The 17816-nt window shown below is 43.6% G+C and overlaps 1 protein-coding gene across 7 annotated transcripts in view; it reads left to right on the forward strand.

Annotated features, from left to right (window-relative positions):
- RIMS1 (regulating synaptic membrane exocytosis 1) overlaps positions 1-17816 on the forward strand; it is a 2308950-nt gene that overhangs the window by 387533 nt on the left and 1903601 nt on the right. For all 7 annotated transcript variants that reach the window (XM_078648052.1, XM_078648043.1, XM_078648046.1 and 4 more), the window contains exon 2: positions 1541-1754. In XM_078648052.1, coding sequence (XP_078504178.1) covers positions 1541-1754 — 214 coding nt within the window. The remainder of the gene's footprint in view (positions 1-1540; positions 1755-17816) is intronic.

Here is a 17816-nt window from a genome sequence, read left to right on the forward strand (position 1 = left end):
CTTTAAAACCCCTGCGCTACTGATACTGTTACAGCCATAGGGGTGCAACAAATGTCAGAAGCTTAAGTGCATGCTCCTCACCTAACTTTTATTTTTAATACTTATTGTTCAGTATCATGAATATTTAATGAAAAGCGAAACGTTCTATTAGTTGCTTCACCAAATAAATGTCAAAACGTTTAATCAAGGCTAATTGGAAAGTTTCCTTTTTAAGGGAGCCATAGTTTTGTAATATTACAGTCTGGCAAGCTGTAACTCAAACATAAACCCCTCGATAGTCCCAGATTTTTCAAGCATACATTTTTTGGAAGGGGGTGACAAAGGCGTGACTCAGGATTTCGAGGCAGGACGATGCAGTTATAAACAGTGTACTTCGTGTAAGCCTTAACATCCCAATGTATTATAGAATTTGCTGCTTGTTTATAATCCAAATCCCATTGTTACACGGATGGGATGATGTTTTTATGTTTTTGCGGAGTAGGATTGACAATTTTGCACTCAGCAGTGCCTTGTGTCCTACCTTTAAGTAATTTGTCTAATTAGCCTTGTGTTCCTAGATCAGTATAAACAGCCTCAAGGATCTGGATTGTGAAATTGTCACTGATTTAATTTAGGGGCAAGTCAGTGCCTGCCATCGCAAAAACATGGATTTTAGTTTGGGTAGTTTGTGTTTCTCAGGTTACTTACTCCAATCATAGTAGTAGTGTCATTGAGGCACACCAGGCACCTGATTAATAGAAAGTTGGCATGTCATTAGTTCCAGTTTCTTTCCCTGTGGACAAAAACATGTAAATGCAAGTGCTGTTTGGGGAACAGAAGTTTCTAAATTGGGTCATTAGCAAATTATTGTCTTCCTCTTTTGACCCTTGCTTGATATGGTTTACTTTTTGCCTGCTGCTGCAGCTCAACATTACCATACTGGCACCTCATGGTTCGGAATATGAGATCTTAGAGGTAGTGCTAAAGTGGCACACATTTGGGTACTTTTCAGTGAAAGTTGACAACGTTATCACAAGTAATAGATTAGTGGTAGCTAGAGCCCTATTGCTACCTGATAAGGATCAGTGTAGTTTAGAGATTGCTTGCTTTATTACAAACAATTTGATAACAAAAACTCTAAACACCAAGGTGAATGTATTTATTGTTGCCTAATCATGGAGTTCCTAGTACCAGGGCTTGACAATCAAGCTAGGTGTTCCTCAACTGATCAGATTTGGAGTTTCGCGTCAGGCAATTCCATTTACAAATGGGATCCCCCTGAACAGAAGGTTGACTTGAAACAAGTGAAGGAGACTAGACAATACCCAATCTGATGCATATCCAAAATTAAATCCTTGGCTGAAGATTTCAGCCTTGTCTCTGGTGAAATTATAAGATACAAATGTGCTCTGAAAAGAATGCTGGCTGCATGAGAGAGATAATTTCAAGAATGAGTATAAATCGTCATTTCTTAAACCATAAACACAATATGCAATTGTTAATTAAAACTACATTCAATGTTGCACTCTACAGACCTAAATGCATGTTTTCTTCTATACAGGAGATTACATCAGCAGTTTGAAAGCTATAAAGAGCAAATTAAAACTATTGGTGAAGACACTCGTCGTTATCCCGGAGAGCACAAAGATGATGCACCAACATGTGGAATATGTCACAAAACAAAGTTTGCAGATGGGTGTGGACATTTATGTTCCTACTGTCGGACAAAATTTTGTGCACGATGCGGAGGACGTGTCTCTCTACGATCAAACAATGTAAGTATGTATTTCTATTACCGAAACAGAACAATCTAGTAGTATTGTCTCACTAATCACATCCAAATAATATTGTCAAGTTCATTTTTTTAACAAACACTGCAATGTGTACATTTCTGGATTGTGTTGGTATTAAATAGATTTGATAAATTACAAGGTAATGATGTAACTAAGTCTGAATATCTGTAAATTTGACAAGTCAAGATGCATAAGTGCATGGGAGAGGTTTAGTCCTGCCAGAGACTTTTGCGGAGCTCGGTTCAACAAAGTAAAGCAGGTCTGCTCATAGGAAGAGGACCTAATTCAATGTTTTAAAAAAATGTCTTGCATGAAAAGAAACAACATGGTTGATCCAGTATCTGGTGCCATCTATTTGTGTTAGTTTTGTTAGCTACCTCATCATTTAAAAAAGAAAATACAACTTTGCTTTAAATCTATAAGGAAATGTTGCAGCACAAGTTTGGAGCCCTGAAAAACCAGAGGGCCTGGTGAATAATGACGCCTCTGACCACCTTATACTCCCCCTTTTGAGAATCTGGAAAGGTTAGGTTGTGAGTTTAGATAATAGTTGATAGATCATGTTGTGAATAGTGGTTAAGATGGATATCAAATGAAGAGATGTTGCTCCACCCTCAACACTTGAGTCTTATTAGTTAGTTACTGAAGTTGGTTCCTAATCCTGTCATTTGTAAGTGTAATTTGTCATCGTGAGGCATGCTGTACAGCAACCCCTGAAGAGCCCTGAATCCTTGTTAGTTTTTCTTGTACTAAAAGTGATTCTTCGGTGTTAGTCATATGTAGATGTGGCCGAATCCCTAATGCTTTTCTTTGTTCTTAATTGATGATTATTCTACAACACTAGATACAATGGGTAAGAGTCTAACTTTCTGTGATCTTAAGCCTACTAACATTGCTATTTATTTAGCATGCTAAAGTTGATTATTTAACTATAAATAGCCATGTAGGCAAAATTATTGAAATAAAATGGATCATCAAGATTCCAACTTGTTCTCAACTTGCCTGGACTGAGATGGTCTCTTGAAAGCTATGTCTTTTAAATTGTGCTAAAGGATACCAGCTTTCCAAAGGAGATTGTGAGTTGAACTCCGGTTTTGCGGAACATCCACGACGAGAAACGAACCTGCTGCGTGTGGACTCCGTCTATCTCCAGGAGGTGCCCCTCAAATCCGGCCAAAGATACTCCTGTGGTGTACCTGTAAGTACTTTTAAGCTCGACCGCAAAGCTAACCCCAGTAACGGCAGTGGATCTGACGTCACCGTCTCCCTGCTATTGGAGCTTGTCGCCTAGGAGACACCACATCGGCAAACTCCGTCAAGGCTAAAGCGTGCGTTTCAGGACTTGATAGGCGGATCCCAAGCCTCGTTTTCGCTAGCGGCAGCCATCTTGGCTTCGGAAAAAACTAAAGCTTACAATTCAAGAATTGATAAGCGGACTCCAAGCCTCGTTTTCACTAGCGGCGGCCATCTTAGCTCCTTTTGTTTGCCTGCCAAGCCTCACTATCGATAAATAAGGGTGACGGACATTTTAACTAATTTGAACGCGATAATTCATTGCAGAAACCCTTTCTTTATCATTTCTGTCACAACTCAGCGCAAAGACATCGACTTGCAGAGTTTTACCAGTCTCCATGCAACAGAGGTATGCTTAAAACTTAATCACATATATAACCTGATTGTGCTAAATTAATCGTTTATCTTATTTTTGACTTTAATACACCATCTAAATGGCACAACAGTTCGTAGTTACATTACCTCCTCAGTTTTTACCCGAACCTGGTGTTCCTGAGATACCATGGGAAGACTGGTATATAATGTTCGATAATTATCTTGAAGCGCTAGACGGACAGGAATTTTCACCAAAAAGGAAAAAGGCTATCCTTTTAAGCACTCTTGGCAAGGAAGGGCAGAGAATCTTCAGATTCTTACCCATCACACTAGGAGCTAATCCACAAGACATTGATGAATTTAAGGAAGCGGTTGATCGTCTCGAAATCAGATTTGCAAAAGAAGAGAACCTGATAATGAACCGCTACAAATTCTACACACAACGCCAAAAAGACTCAGAGACAATAGATGACTTTGTAGCTAGACTTAGAGAGTTGTCTATTAAGTGCAAGTTCGGCGCTATGAACGATGAACTTATTAGAGATCAACTGGTAGTACAGTGCTCAAGCAGAAAGATACAGGAGAGGTTGTGGGCTGCTAAGAACCCGACCTTGAAAGATGCAATTGACTTGGCTAAAGTAATTGAAGAATCCAGCAAATGCATGAAAGTACTAGACTCACATAAGTCTTCTCCTCATCAAGAGGTCTCTGTTGTTTCCGACAAAGGTAATATGGCGGAGTGTGAACATTGCTGCGGAGACAATGTTGCTGTAGTAAAAAACAGACCCAAACCTCCTGCGAAGAAACAACCAGCAAGTAGATTTTGCAATAGGTGTGGCAGTAATAGCCATTCTTCTGAAGCTAGGTTTTGTTTTGCCGCAAATAAAGAATGTTTGAAGTGCGGAAAGGTTGGACATTTCTCCAAAATGTGCAAGACAAAAGCTAGGCAGAGGGTTGCCATCGTTGATGATTACGCCGATGACTCTGTAACTGAACCTGATAGACTCCTGATTATTGATGATGTTGATGTAATCTGTGATGATCCAAGACAAAACAGACCCAAAGCCATTTTTAAGATCGATTCCCATGAAGTGCTGTTGATGGTTGACACTGGTTCTCGCCATACCATCATACCAAAGTCCACCTTTGACACTTTTTGGGAAAGGGTAGAATTGCATGACAGTGACATCTCACCTAAAGGGTTCAATGGTCAGAAGATTGAAATTCTTGGGTTCTTCGAGACTGAGATAGTTTTTGAGAAAAGGTCTATTTTTGGGAAAGTTTATGTTTCAGTTGACGGGCCCCCCATCCTGGGTTGGGTACATCAATATGACCTATACATAGTAATCAACCCAAGAGCAAAGAATCAAATTATGGTTGTTGATGATGACTCCGTCGAATTTATCCTCTCTGAATTTGGGTCTGTGTTCAAGGAGGAATTAGGAGAGCTTCGGGGATATGCCCATCTTATTAAACTAAAGAAGGGTAGTTTACCTGTGCAGCATCGTGTACGGAGGATTCCCATTTCTATCCGTGAAGAGGTCAGACTCCTGATTGAAGAGATGCTTCAATCCGGTGTGATTGAGCCTACAGAAGCATCAGAATGGGTTTCGCCCGTCGTGATTTCCAAGAAATCAGACGGAAAATTGAGATTTTGTGTGGACCTCAGGTCCCTGAACAAGTGTGTCGTTGCAGACACATTCCCATTGCCCAACATTGCAGAGATGGTGTCCACTCTTCAGGGAGCCAGATATTTTTCCAAGCTCGACCTGAAGAGTGCCTACCATCAGGTTAAACTCCATGAGTCTTCGAAACACCTCACTGCCTTCATCACCCCTGATGGGATCTTCCAATTTACTCGTCTTCCCTTTGGGTTGATATCGGCAGCGAGTGTGTTCCAGAGACTGGTCAGTGAAGTATTCAAGGGGCTAAACAACGTGGTATTCTTTCAAGATGATATCTTGGTTTTTGGAAACACTGTAGCGGACCACAACCTTGTGCTAAGAAATGTTTTGCACAGAATCTGGGACACTGGCCTTACTTTACGTAAGGAGAAGTGCTCGTTTCTCGTCCAGAACATTGAGTACTTGGGACATGAGATCTCAGTCAACGGAGTAAAACCTAAAAAGAATCTTCTTGATGCAATACGCTTGGCCCCTTGCCCATCTGACAAGGACCAGTTACGGTCATTCATGGGTTTAATCGAATACTACTCCAAATTTGTGGAGAGATTCTCAGAGAAGACCTTACCTCTGAGGGCTTTAATGAAGAAAGGTTGCAAATTTACTTGGGGCCCAGAATTAGAAAAGTGTTTCAAACAGATCAAAGAAGCTATATGCAGTGCGAAGGTGCTGGCACCCTTCGATACCTCAAAGGTTTCAACTCTCTTGGTGGATGCCAGTGCTCACGGCCTAGGCGCTGTTTTGTTGCAGTCTCATAAAGATGGTGACAAGCCTGTTGCGTTTGCTTCACGCACTCTTTCCAAATGTGAACAGAATTATTCTGTCATAGAGAAAGAGGCTCTCGCTGCTGCCTGGGGTGTTCACCATTTTCGACCCTATTTATGGGGCATTCGGTTCAACCTCAAAACGGATCACAAACCCCTTATCCGCATCCTTTCCCCTGGCGGGGGGGCTTTTGGTTCTCCAAGGTTGGCGAGGTTGGCTTCTAGACTCCAGGAGTACCACTTTGACATTTCCCACATCTCTGGTTGGAGGAACTTCCAGGCTGATTGTCTGTCTAGGTTGGCTGTTCCTTCTGGTACCGATGTTGGCTTTAGTCTGGAGAGTCTTGATGAGAATGTTGCATGGATTGATGATATTCTTCTAATAACTGAAAGCTCTTTCTCTCGTTCTGAGTGGGTGGATGCCATGTCTCAGGATAATGTCTTACAGGAAGTCATCCAACTGATAAAACTTGGTTCCCGCAGGGAGAGCTGTGTCCATGTTTCGGTTCGGCCCTTCCTAAAAGTCATTGATGACTTGTCTGTATGCAGTGACAATGTTGTGATGCGAGGTGATAAGTTCGTGCCTCCTGTTGATTTGAGACCCAAACTCATTTCTTTAGCACATGAGGGTCACCTTGGCCAAACCCTGACACAACAACGTCTCAAATTAAATTTCTGGTGGCCCGGTATGGACTCTATGGTGTCTTCTTGGGTTGAGGACTGTCATATCTGTAAGGATGGTGAAAAGAGACTAAAAGTCGCTGTAGGGTCCCAGATGGGTGCGTTGCAGTTTCCTGAAATCCCGTGGCATACCATCTGTTTGGATTTCATAGGTCCTATGGCCGAGTTACCTCTTTCACAGAGGTTTGCCGCAGTCATTGTGGATTGCCATTCAAAATGGTTATCCGTAGAGTTCATGAAGGATATTACCACGGAAAATACCATCAAACACCTGAAGTCCCTATTCTTTGTAGAGGGTTTTCCAAGTGTCATTATAACTGACAATGGTACTCAGTTGGTCTCACATACCATGCAAGCTTTTTTAGCCGATTGCGGTATATCTCACCATAGAACTTCCCTCTACAATCCCCAAGCCAATGGCCTTTGTGAGCGCCTTAATAGATTGGTGAAGGGCACCATTCAGATGGCTCTCTCCAGCAGTTCTTCTGTCTCTTCCCTTGTTCGTGAGATGGTGTATGCGTATTGTACCACTCTTCATACCTCTCAGTCCAAGTCCCCTTTTGAAATGATGAGGGGTAGAGTCCCCAATACCAAGCTAATTCCTTCTTGGCTCAAGGACATGATTTGTCAATCAGCCTTAGATAAGCTGCCAAGTGTACCACATCCTGGTCTGCCTACCAAGTATTCTCCTGGTGGAAGTTCTGTGAATCTATCTACTATTAAAGGAGTTTCTGTTGGTCGTGGTATACGGGCCCAAGGTGTTCCTAAGTCCTCTGGTGGGAATTCGGTGTGTTTGCCTTCTGGTAAGGATTCTGGCAAGCTTGCTAAAGGTGATCTAGTCAAGATAAAGTCCGGTCGTCTTTCGGGTGGTTTGTCTAAATTCCGTGGTCCCTTTCTTGTCAAGATGGTCTATCCTCAATATGTAGTCCTCTCTAATGGTGAAAAATGGAATTTAAGGAGAGTTGCTCTCTACCAGAAAGCTAGCACTGGTCCTGTGTCTGTCTCACCTTCCTCCTCTGTTCCTACCCAGGATTCTACATCTTCAGGGTTTTTGTTCATTCCCTCTCAGGTTTCAGCTCCGGCTGTGTCTGCTCCTCCCGATGTTTTGGTGCGGGGTGATGGGGGTGGGGATGCACCTGATCCTGTCCTCTCTTCTCTCAACCCTGTTCCAGATTCCAACCCTCCTGTGTCTGCCTCCAGACCTCAGAGGTGCCGTAGGCCCCCTGCACACCTTAATGATTTCTGTTGTGATTAAATTTTTTTTTTTTTTTTTTTTTTAGAGGGGTGACGTGTGTCCATTTCAATGCTTAGTTTCACTGGTGACTCTTAATTGGTTCATTGCTTAAACTACTTTGCTGACATTGCTAGCTTTCTTTAGTTCAGCTAGCTCTTTAGTTTTGGCTAAGTTTCCTTTTCATGACTGTTTCCTAAATGCGTTAAGTTTCCTTTTATTGTGACATATTTTCTTTTATATTCTACGGAAGGAGATGTGTTGTATATTACCTTCTTTTATTTCTATGCTGTACCACCATTCTTACCTGTGTTCTAAATTCCAGAATGTAGTTGGCTCTGTTCCCTCCTAGCGTTCTAGGTAGTGACAGTTTGTGCCTGGCCAGCTTGTGTCGTGGTTGCTTCTTGCTGTTCTTCTACAATAAACCAACTGAACATCTACGTGGTATCTAGCATCATTTACCACACATCACATGCTGTGAGCTTTAGGTTACACCCCCATGTAGTTCTACCACAGGATCTCTGCTGATGAATTGATCTGCATGTCATTTGATTGTTCATGACTTTGGGGAGGCTGCTGTTTTCTCTATGAGTCAGCAGTATTCCCCATCAACGTTCTGGAATGCATCTTCTTATGTCCTATTTAGAATAAAGGGCAGAGATTACAAATATATAGACTTGGTTCAGCAACAAGAAAAAGGAAAACCAATACCTTTTCCAACCATCAGTGCCTTATGTGTGTCTAGATTTGTGGTCCAGCATCACAGTTTATCAGGGGCATTAGAACATTTCTCAATCACCGAACAAGTGAAAGGGTGATGTTTCCATATGTTCTTTTCTGTTATATTATATTATGTTATACAGTTTGCCAAGAGGCATTAAAAAACCTTCAATTTTTGAACAAGGGAAGAAGTTGAGCAAAATTGTATTGCAGAGTTTGCCAAGTGCACTTTCGCAAAAAAGGCATATCCACGGTGTGTTGTAGAATAAAGGCACACTAATAGTACACTATGGGTTAAAGCAGAGAACATGACAGCAGTTATAAGAGGAAGCAAGCAATTCTGACATTGTTCTACAAAAAATATCATTTTCAATCGAAAATGTTATTGCATTCATGAACAAGAATTTTCAATTCTATTAAGGACACTATGGTGATGATCATGCATTCTCCTCTTCCTTTATTATGATAGTAGCATGTAAACAAACAAAAGAACCATATAATGGCAGTAGAAAAAACTACAAAACCCAGAGTTCCAACACGAAATACAAGTCACATAGTAGATTGATAACCAATCAACACTAATGTAGCTCTGTAAACAGGGTGGACAATATAAGAACCACCTCTTCTTGCTGTGAGAAATACCTTTCTTAGGTATCAGAAATGATGGCTTCATTCTTGCTTATGATTTGAAACTGAAAATAAACACCTACATGTCTGCACTATATAAATATATGGTTGGAGTCAATTGAAATCAACATATAAATGATAGTATTTAAGAACTACATTGACGGGGGAGGAGCTACGCTAGCAACAAAGATGGCCGCTTAGGCTCCCGGCTCCACGACCTCCGTATCCTGCCAGAAGATCCTGTCGATAATCCTGATTTAACGCCTGACCCCCGTGTGGGTGAACCGCTGCTCACTCCAATGGTGCAATTCTGAATATTTAATTCGCTTGGGAGACGAAGTTGCGTCGAATGGAAGTTTGCGGCCTAATCCAGCAGGAGAGCCGGGGCTTCGAGTTTTGACCTGCCCGTGTCGTAGTTGAACAACATCGGCCTTGGGAGCCAGTCAGGGTCCGGTCTACCGTAGTGGAGGTTTTTTCCTTGCCCGAACTCGACGGCGCTCATTTTGCCTGACCAACACTGAGGGAGGAGTGACGTGGCACGACAGTGGCTGGGAGTGGAGGTCCCTGACCCGTGGACCCGGTGTGACTTGGCCGGGGTTCGGCGGGTCGGGGTCTTCGCCCACGCAGACGAGCTGCATATTGTTGCCGCAGAATCCGGTCAGTCCCCTCCGACGCCGTCCGTTCCACTCCTGTCTGTTCCCCCCGGGGAAGCCGGCTCCTCGGGGGAAGTGACCATGATCGTTGTTGAGCGTGGAGAAATGGATCGGACGGAGAGTGAGCCGTCGCTAAAGACCATAATGGCAGCCATCGGGGCATTTCATTCACATGTGGATGCCCTGCTCCACAAAATGATGACGGGCTTATTGGTGATGGAGTACGTGGAACCGCACCCTGCTACATCTCAGGTATTGACACAAGCTGTGATTTCAACTACGTCCATTTTGATTCTGGACGAGGACCCCGTGCGACAAGAGGAGCAGCAACCCTTGATTGGTCTCTTGGAACATCCCGAACCCAGTGTTTTGAACGTATCGACATACTTGCCATCGTTGCTGACTTTGGGAAAACCGATTTGCGCCCCCTCCCCGGAGACTCCTTTGGGTGACTGTCCTTGGACTTCTGTTTCATCCTCTCCCTCTTTAGTGACTCTACTATCTTGGAGAAAATCACATTGGGACTATTCGTCCGTGAGGGAGTGTTCCTATGCTACTGAAGTTCTTGGCCACTTGCTGACTTTGAATTGTATTGTATTGCATTTATTTAGACTCTTTTTTCACTTTGATTCTCCTGCTGAAGTGATGGGAGGGGCTCACACAATGGTTCGGAAGGGCCAGGATTGAATATGGTCGACGGTAACTGGTGTTACGGCCCTAAAGGATGTGGAGTTTGTGGCTGTTTGTCTCGCGGGAGGTTGGGCAGTGCGTCACGGCTCCCCCTGTTTTCTTCTCAGTAACTATTGATAGTATTGACTTTTCACCATAGGGGGTGCTGGTGTCTGGCGGGGGGCGAGGGGACCGGGAGCTTAAATAGAAATGCCCAGCCCCGTCTCTCTTTTCTTCTTTTAGAACCTAGTTAGTTGGGGTGAGAGGCACACTGCTTGGGGGGTTAGGCGATAGCCGGTGCAGGGTGGGGTGATGGGTTTTTTGTTTTCTTTTTGTTATCGCTCATATGGTTTCCCTTTTTTTCCGATCGCTTTTTAGTTTTTCCTTTCTTAGTAATATTGTCGAAATATCCTGATTTTGTGTTTTTTACACTCTAGCATCTGGCTGTCATGAATCTCTGCAGTTCTGGTTTTACGGGTGGGAGGGTCTTGAAAGTCCACATTTAAACTGTTTATCGACTATAATTTTGCAAGTCATGTCTTGAATTCATTAGCGCGGGCCTCTTGGAGACTTCTCTGTTGCTTCACGTCTATCCTGCTGTTGTCCCTGTTCACCCTATTATCATGTATGCATATATGGCACCTGATATCTCTTTTCCTTTTGTTTTTGTCTTAAAAATAATAAAAAGATTTAATAAAAAAAATAATAATAAAAAAAGAAATACATTGACAATATCAAAACATGACAGGAAAGTGTTCAGTTATACAGGTGCGGGGTGAGATAATTTTCGCCTCCATGTCCTTAATAGCATTGAAAATTAGTGTACACAAATGCTGTAATGTTTACGATTCTATGTCAGGACTGGAAGCTTCAGATAATTCAAGTTTAAAGCTTCTCAACCAATAGAAAAAGGGCTACTTACTGGCTATGGTACAATTCATTAACCATGGAATCTGAGGGCAAATTAGTCATGTAGATAATTGCTTCTAAGTGTGCTTCTCCAGCAAACAAATTTGAGGCCATGGCTCCCTGAGCTGAATGTGCCCTAAAAATGAAAGTGTGTACCCCAACTTCCTAAAGAAGCAATTTCTCCCAACCCGCTATAGTGTAGGGCAAGACACAAGGGTATGAGGCTGTAACAAAGAAATTAATAGTGGACTAGTTGTGGAGCTCCATAGAGGGTCAGTACGCTTTACAAACTCTTGTAGACCATGAACAACACAAAGTTTCTGGTCTCCTGGAGCTGCTGGAAATACCACCTGTCTGGTTGCTGACTTCTTTCTTTTGCTCATCAGAAAGGTTACTCACTTCAGGATGAAGGGTCTATCAGACAGATCAAGACCACGAATGTTAGAGACTCATTTACAAGAGAGTAGACACAAAACACAAAAAAGGTGTCCGTTTTGCAGAGAGCTATTGTTTGAATAGCAGGGGATTTTCTGGCCAGGTCTGAAGAAATTTAAGGACTGAAAATACATCCCTAAGGGAAGCATATAGAGGTGTGACGTAGTAAAGCACACACCTCTGAGAATTTTAGAGGCAAGAGGGTGTTCTACAGGCCTGTTGGCAAGGGGAAGATGACTGCCAGAAACTGCTGATGTGTAACAATGAATGTTTCCGTTGGAAAGACGGTAGGATACCAAGGAGGCCAAAAAGTTAATAACATGAATCACATCCACTGCCACGAGATCCAATCTCCATTCCACACATCAGCAAGACCATTGTTTCCATGCTACTTGGTATCGCTTATGTGTCAGATCTGTCCATGCTTTGTCAATGAGGTCAAAGTCCAAAAGTCGTGGCACTGGCAGGCACCTCCAGACAGTCTCTATGCTATTAGTTTCAACTGCTATGGCCTGACTAAGGGGTGTTGACACCCTAGAGAGTCCTGGAGGAGCATCGCGAACCAAGGAAGGAGGAGAGGGTAATCGCAAGAATGCTCCAGTAGAGTTGGAAACTAACTTTGTGTTCTCCACTGGGAAGAGATCAGTAGCAATTCTGCAGACTGATGTCAGAGCTGAAGGGCTATTCTCAGCAGTCTAGAGAATTGGGGAAAGGTATAGTTCAGTCCGAGCCACTTCTGCAAGAATGCATCCGTCACTAAAGCTGGAGGATTGTGTCTTCATTTGAAGAAGGATGGTAATTGGAATGTTAGACAAGATGCAAACAGGTCCATCTGACAAGGGCCCCATTTCCACATAATCTTGGGGAACAGGGTCGGATTCAGTTTCCACTCACTGGCATCTCTGGGTTGCAGGGAATTGCAGTTGACCCCTGAATTCTGAGCGCCCAGTAGGCAAAGAACTATCACCAAAATTTGGTAGAAGGCACAAATGCATGCCTCCCAAACGATTTACCTTTTGGACTGTTCAAGCACTGTTCGTTTTCTGTAAGAAGCAACATTGCACTTGTTGAGGAGAATAGGAACAAATAGCAAAGGAACCTGCTCACAACTCCACACAATTGATGTGTAAAAAGTGTTCTGATCCGAACCATTGTGCCCCTGTTACCTCACTGTAGAAAGCACCTCAACCCCAACGACTGGCATTGTATTCCACCACCATGTCTGGAACGAGACCAAAAATGGCCTTCCCATTCTAAGCATGCATGTGGTTGAGCAACTATTGCAGTTTGTGATGCACATCTGTAGTGAGGGTTACTTGATCTGAATGAGACAAGCTCTCATGCAAATGAGCAGTCTTTAGGTGTTGCAGAGTGGCCCATAAAAATTGCCTGAATGGACAATGTCATTAGGCCCACAATCTCGCCTGCCAACAAAGAGTTAGCATTGACCTTGCAGGAGCCTTGCAGATCTCCCTTTTTATTGCTCTGATTGTTTGGATTGGAAGAGCTTACATGGATGAAACTGAATCTATGATGAAGGTTAGAAAGGTCATTTGCTGAGCAGGAAGGAGTTCAGATTTGTCGTAGTTGATGACAAACCCTAGAGCTGCCAAAGGAAAATTATGAAGTTCAAGTGGTTTATGAGTTGACTCAGGTCTTGAGGTCATCCACGTAAACATTCAGAGACTTCTGGCTCTTAAGAACTCTACCACAGGTTTTAGAAGTTTCAGTAAGGCCCCAAGGAATCCATTGTTATCCGATATAAGGAAAAAGTTGCAATCTCTTACCCTTGAGAGTCTCTGGGATTGCCCAGACGATTCTCATTTCATACCAAGGCTACTGATAATCGCATACTTGTTTTGGTAGGTGCTGCTGAAGCTCTGGAATATTGGAGTAAAAGTTTTCAAAGGTTTCCAGACTCATGTCCTGTGGCAAAACAACCACAGAAGTACACTTTTGGCGACCCCAGTTTCTCTGGGAGGGCACTTAAAAAAATATCAGGATGTCAAGTAGAGGCCAACATCAAAGGCTTGTTGAGGTCCCTTGCCATTTGTCAGCTGGGCAGCTCAGACAAAAAGACCTCTTGCAGCATCCCTGTAGCCACACAGGATGTCAGCCAGCTGACCCTTGAAGCAGACATCTTTGTCGTGGGTACAAGTGAACGCAAGTCCAGTCCTTCAGGGCTCCTCTCTGGTCATGGACAGAGTCAGAGTCCTCTTCTGATCTTCCACAGGTCCAGAAAGTGTTCCGAGGTTTGTGCTTTGGGGTAACACATTTATGCCTGGTACCATGGACTGTGTAGCTCCTGGCTTTTCCCTAACCAATGAGTAAATATTCCCAGGGGTAGCCTGCCCGCCTTTGCTGCATTTCCCTAGTGAAGACAATTGCCCAGTGCACCATATTCTTAAAGGTGAAGATGAAGAAAGCATTCTCCCCTTATGCAGAGCCTGTGTGCCCACCCAGAAGTGTGGCCAGGGTAATGAGCAGCCCCTTCTCTGTAGGCACTCAAAACTAGTTCTGATATCAGCCTACCTAGGAAAAACAAAGGTTGGGGACTTTCCAGGTGTCACCTGACACTTACTTGTGGAAAGGTGGGTCCCATTGAAGATAATTGAGGTCCTGGGCCCACTCCAGCTGGTCACCTGCTAGGGGAGGAAACACACCACCCCACTACCAGGCTATTGTCTCGGCTCTGGCAACCGCTTTCACACCTCATTCAGGCCAAGTACTGGCCTGACAGTTGCTGGAGGGCTAAAGCAAATTATCCTCCAGCAGCTTTAGGCAGGGTAACTTTCTAAAAGTTATATTTCCAACATATTTTATACAAATCTGACTTCACCATTAGATTAGATTTGTATTAAATATCAAAAGAAGTATTTGAATGGTGTCTATACCTTGTATAGGTCAAAAGTTAGAGTAAACTATATAATCTATGCTTTGACTTTTCCTATGTGGCAGTTACTGCTTGACCAGTCACAGTGTAATTTTGGACTTTGTCACTGGGCGAACATGCCACCTTGTTATAATCGCCCTCTGTTAATTTATATTAATTGATGCACACACATAGCTTAATAAAATGTAAGATGGTTTGCCCTAGGCCATCCCTGTCATTTCCAGAACATTGGATGGGACATGGAACCTCTGGGAGTGCATTTGGAATGTTGATGTACCAGAGTCAGATTTGCACCTTTATGGATGAGGGAGCTTATGTGGCAGTTGGGAAGATCTATCAAGATAATTAACTTACCTGCCACATCTGGATTATCCGGTTTCTTCTTTCGCACTCTGTTTCATTGGCGACGACTACGAACAAACACTGTGCAGGCACTGGTGGCTGGCAGGGGACGGGAGTGGGGGGCGGGAGAGGGGAGGAGCTGGGAAACAATTTTTTTTTTTTAATCAACTTACCTTTTGCTGCCGGCCATCTCTCCTCTTCTGTCACTTCAGCCACCTTCTTCTCTGCTTCTGTAGCAGAAGGAAGCAGGAAGGACACAGGCTCCCTCCCCTAAGTCAATAACAACACCTGAATGCGGCATTATAATTGGTCTGACCACTGTGGTTTGGCGATCAGACGGGGACTGTGAGGCTTTAATGTTCCTCACCAGGCAGTGTAAAGCAAGCGTGGTGAGGAAGATGCCAAGTGCAAAGGACTGTTTGGCCGGGCTAAGAGGGCCAGCCAAGCAGTCATGCTCACTTGGAGTGGGCAAACCACTCCTCCCCTGTAACCCCAGCCCACCCACCATAACCCAGCCCCTAGTGAAAAATGAAATGATAATAGCCATGTTATTATCATTTTATTTGTCTGCTGCACTGCTATTAAAGCAATGGGGCAACGCTCCTCCACCTTAGCGGAGGAGCCGCCTCTGTGTGCAGGGGGCAGCCTGGTGTTTCCACCCCTATGATCTATGTCTCTGCATCTGTCTGCCTGAGAGCTCCTAGAAATTTAACTGTATTCGGTAGGTTTTCATTTACATAGCACCTATGGTTGCTGTCCACTGATTTCCATCTTGTCTCAGAGAAAGTTTCATGCCTCTGCAGTGCTGTTTCTGGCCTTTCCGTCAGCTGGTTATCAGTGAGCACATTGAAGTTTGCCTGAAAGTGAGTCCGCTGCCGGTGTGATATCGATGTTTGTAACATAAATACAGCGAGCAGGAATTCTGTAGCACATCCCTGTGTGTGTTCCTTCACAGCGCTCTTGGAAATACGTGAAATTCAATCTGTTGCGTATGGGGTGTTTTTGAGGAGAGTCCGCCAATTCATCCATTCGATTTATGTAGAGAATGTGGTGAGTTCTCGCTGTGCGGCTCTCACGTGAGGAATTCAGTGGTGCCCATTTTACCGTTGGCAGGCCAAAATGTTGGAATTTCCGTGGTTTCCAATATCGCCGACATGCACAGCGTTCTTCATTTCATCCCTGTCTGTGGTTGTTGCAGCTTCCTTGCCCGCATTGGCACGGTTTGATTATTGAAAATAGACACTGTTTTTTGTCACAGACCAGCACAGCAGTGCACCACTCTTCTACCTGTTTGCGGATGTTCTAAGTCTTGTCAATGTGTACATTGCTGCCAGGCACAGCTTTGTGATTTGCCTGCCCCCATTTTTTTCCTTATTGGTGTACGCTGCATTTAACCCCTTCCATGCTGGTGACGAACCCCAGCCGTCACGCTCCACGGTGCTCGTGTGCTGATGACGGCTGGGGTTCGTCATGGCCCGCCCTGTTCGTGCGGCTGCCGCACACGGGGGGAATCGCGGCCGCACGGAAGGGGTTAAAGTGTTTCTCGGAAGCTCTATGACTGGTTTAAGGTGGAGGATAGCCCGGAAACTGCCTTTCACCTGCTGTATTAATTCCGGTGCGGCAAAGCGACGCACTCTAATCTTAAAGACACATTACTCTATTTTAAAGACACACACCTTTTCTTTTTGGAAGCGAGAAGAGGAATTTATTTTTTAAACTGACACATGAGTATGTTAAATGAATTACACAGCACAAGAGTATGTTAAATGAATTATAATCTCTACCATATCTTCCATAAACAGTACAGCATATTATAGTTTAGGACGTATTCTATTGAATTGTTTCAACATTTTAATTTTATTTCTTCCTTCTCTTTCCATTTTGTTTCCTTACATATACAGCACAATTAAAATATATCTATTTTTATATATCCCCTTTCAACATGGCTGTAGCAAATATGACAGGATAAACAAGGAGAGAGAGAGAAGCAACAACCTCTTAGTCTTCCCAACCAAGTCCTTCAATAAATAAAAATTAGAATGGATTTTCTACCTATTTTCGTCTCAGTTCTGAATGACTACTCCTTACAACTTCAAAGACCAGGAACCCACAGGGTGTTTTAAAAGAATCTTGTTAACCTGGCACCTTGGCGTGGGTCTCCCTTCCATTTTTTGCTGTTGCCTCACGTGTTTTTACTGCTTATAGATGCTTTGGGCACTGTGCCACTGCTGTCCAGTGCCACAGTGCAACAAGTGCTCCCTATGGTAAATTGATGTATGGATTAGTGATTCCATGATTGGTTGATTTGGTTTACTTGTCAGACCCTTGTACAGTGCACTGAGTGTGCCCAGGGCTTGTAAACCAAATACTGCTGGTGGGCTTGCAGCACTGGTTGTGCCACCCACAGAAGCAGCCTGTAAAAGTGTGTCTCTGGCCTGCCATTGCAGAGCCTGTGTACAATCTGGTACTGCCATGTTGACTGGGCAAGTGCACCCACTTGCCAGTCCCTAAACCTTCCTTTTTCTGCATATTAGTCCCCCCTATGGTTGGCCCAAGGGCAGGGTGCATTGTAGGTAAAAGGTAGGACATGCCATTGTGTGTGTGGCATGTCCTAATAGTGAATTACAGCCATTTTCGTTTTTCACTATTGCACGGCTACCTGTTCCCCATAGGCCAGAATGGGCTGTTGGTTATTACATCTTATAATCCTAATTGACTCAGGGAAATAGGCAGAAATTCGAGTTTAGTATGCCTGAACTCAGAATGATAAAATACATATTTTAGTGAAGTTGGCTTTAACATTCTGTGTTTGCAAATACCACTTTTAGAA

This window comes from Lissotriton helveticus, chromosome 6 (assembly GCF_964261635.1).
Source record: "Lissotriton helveticus chromosome 6, aLisHel1.1, whole genome shotgun sequence".
NCBI lineage: Eukaryota > Metazoa > Chordata > Amphibia > Caudata > Salamandridae > Lissotriton > Lissotriton helveticus.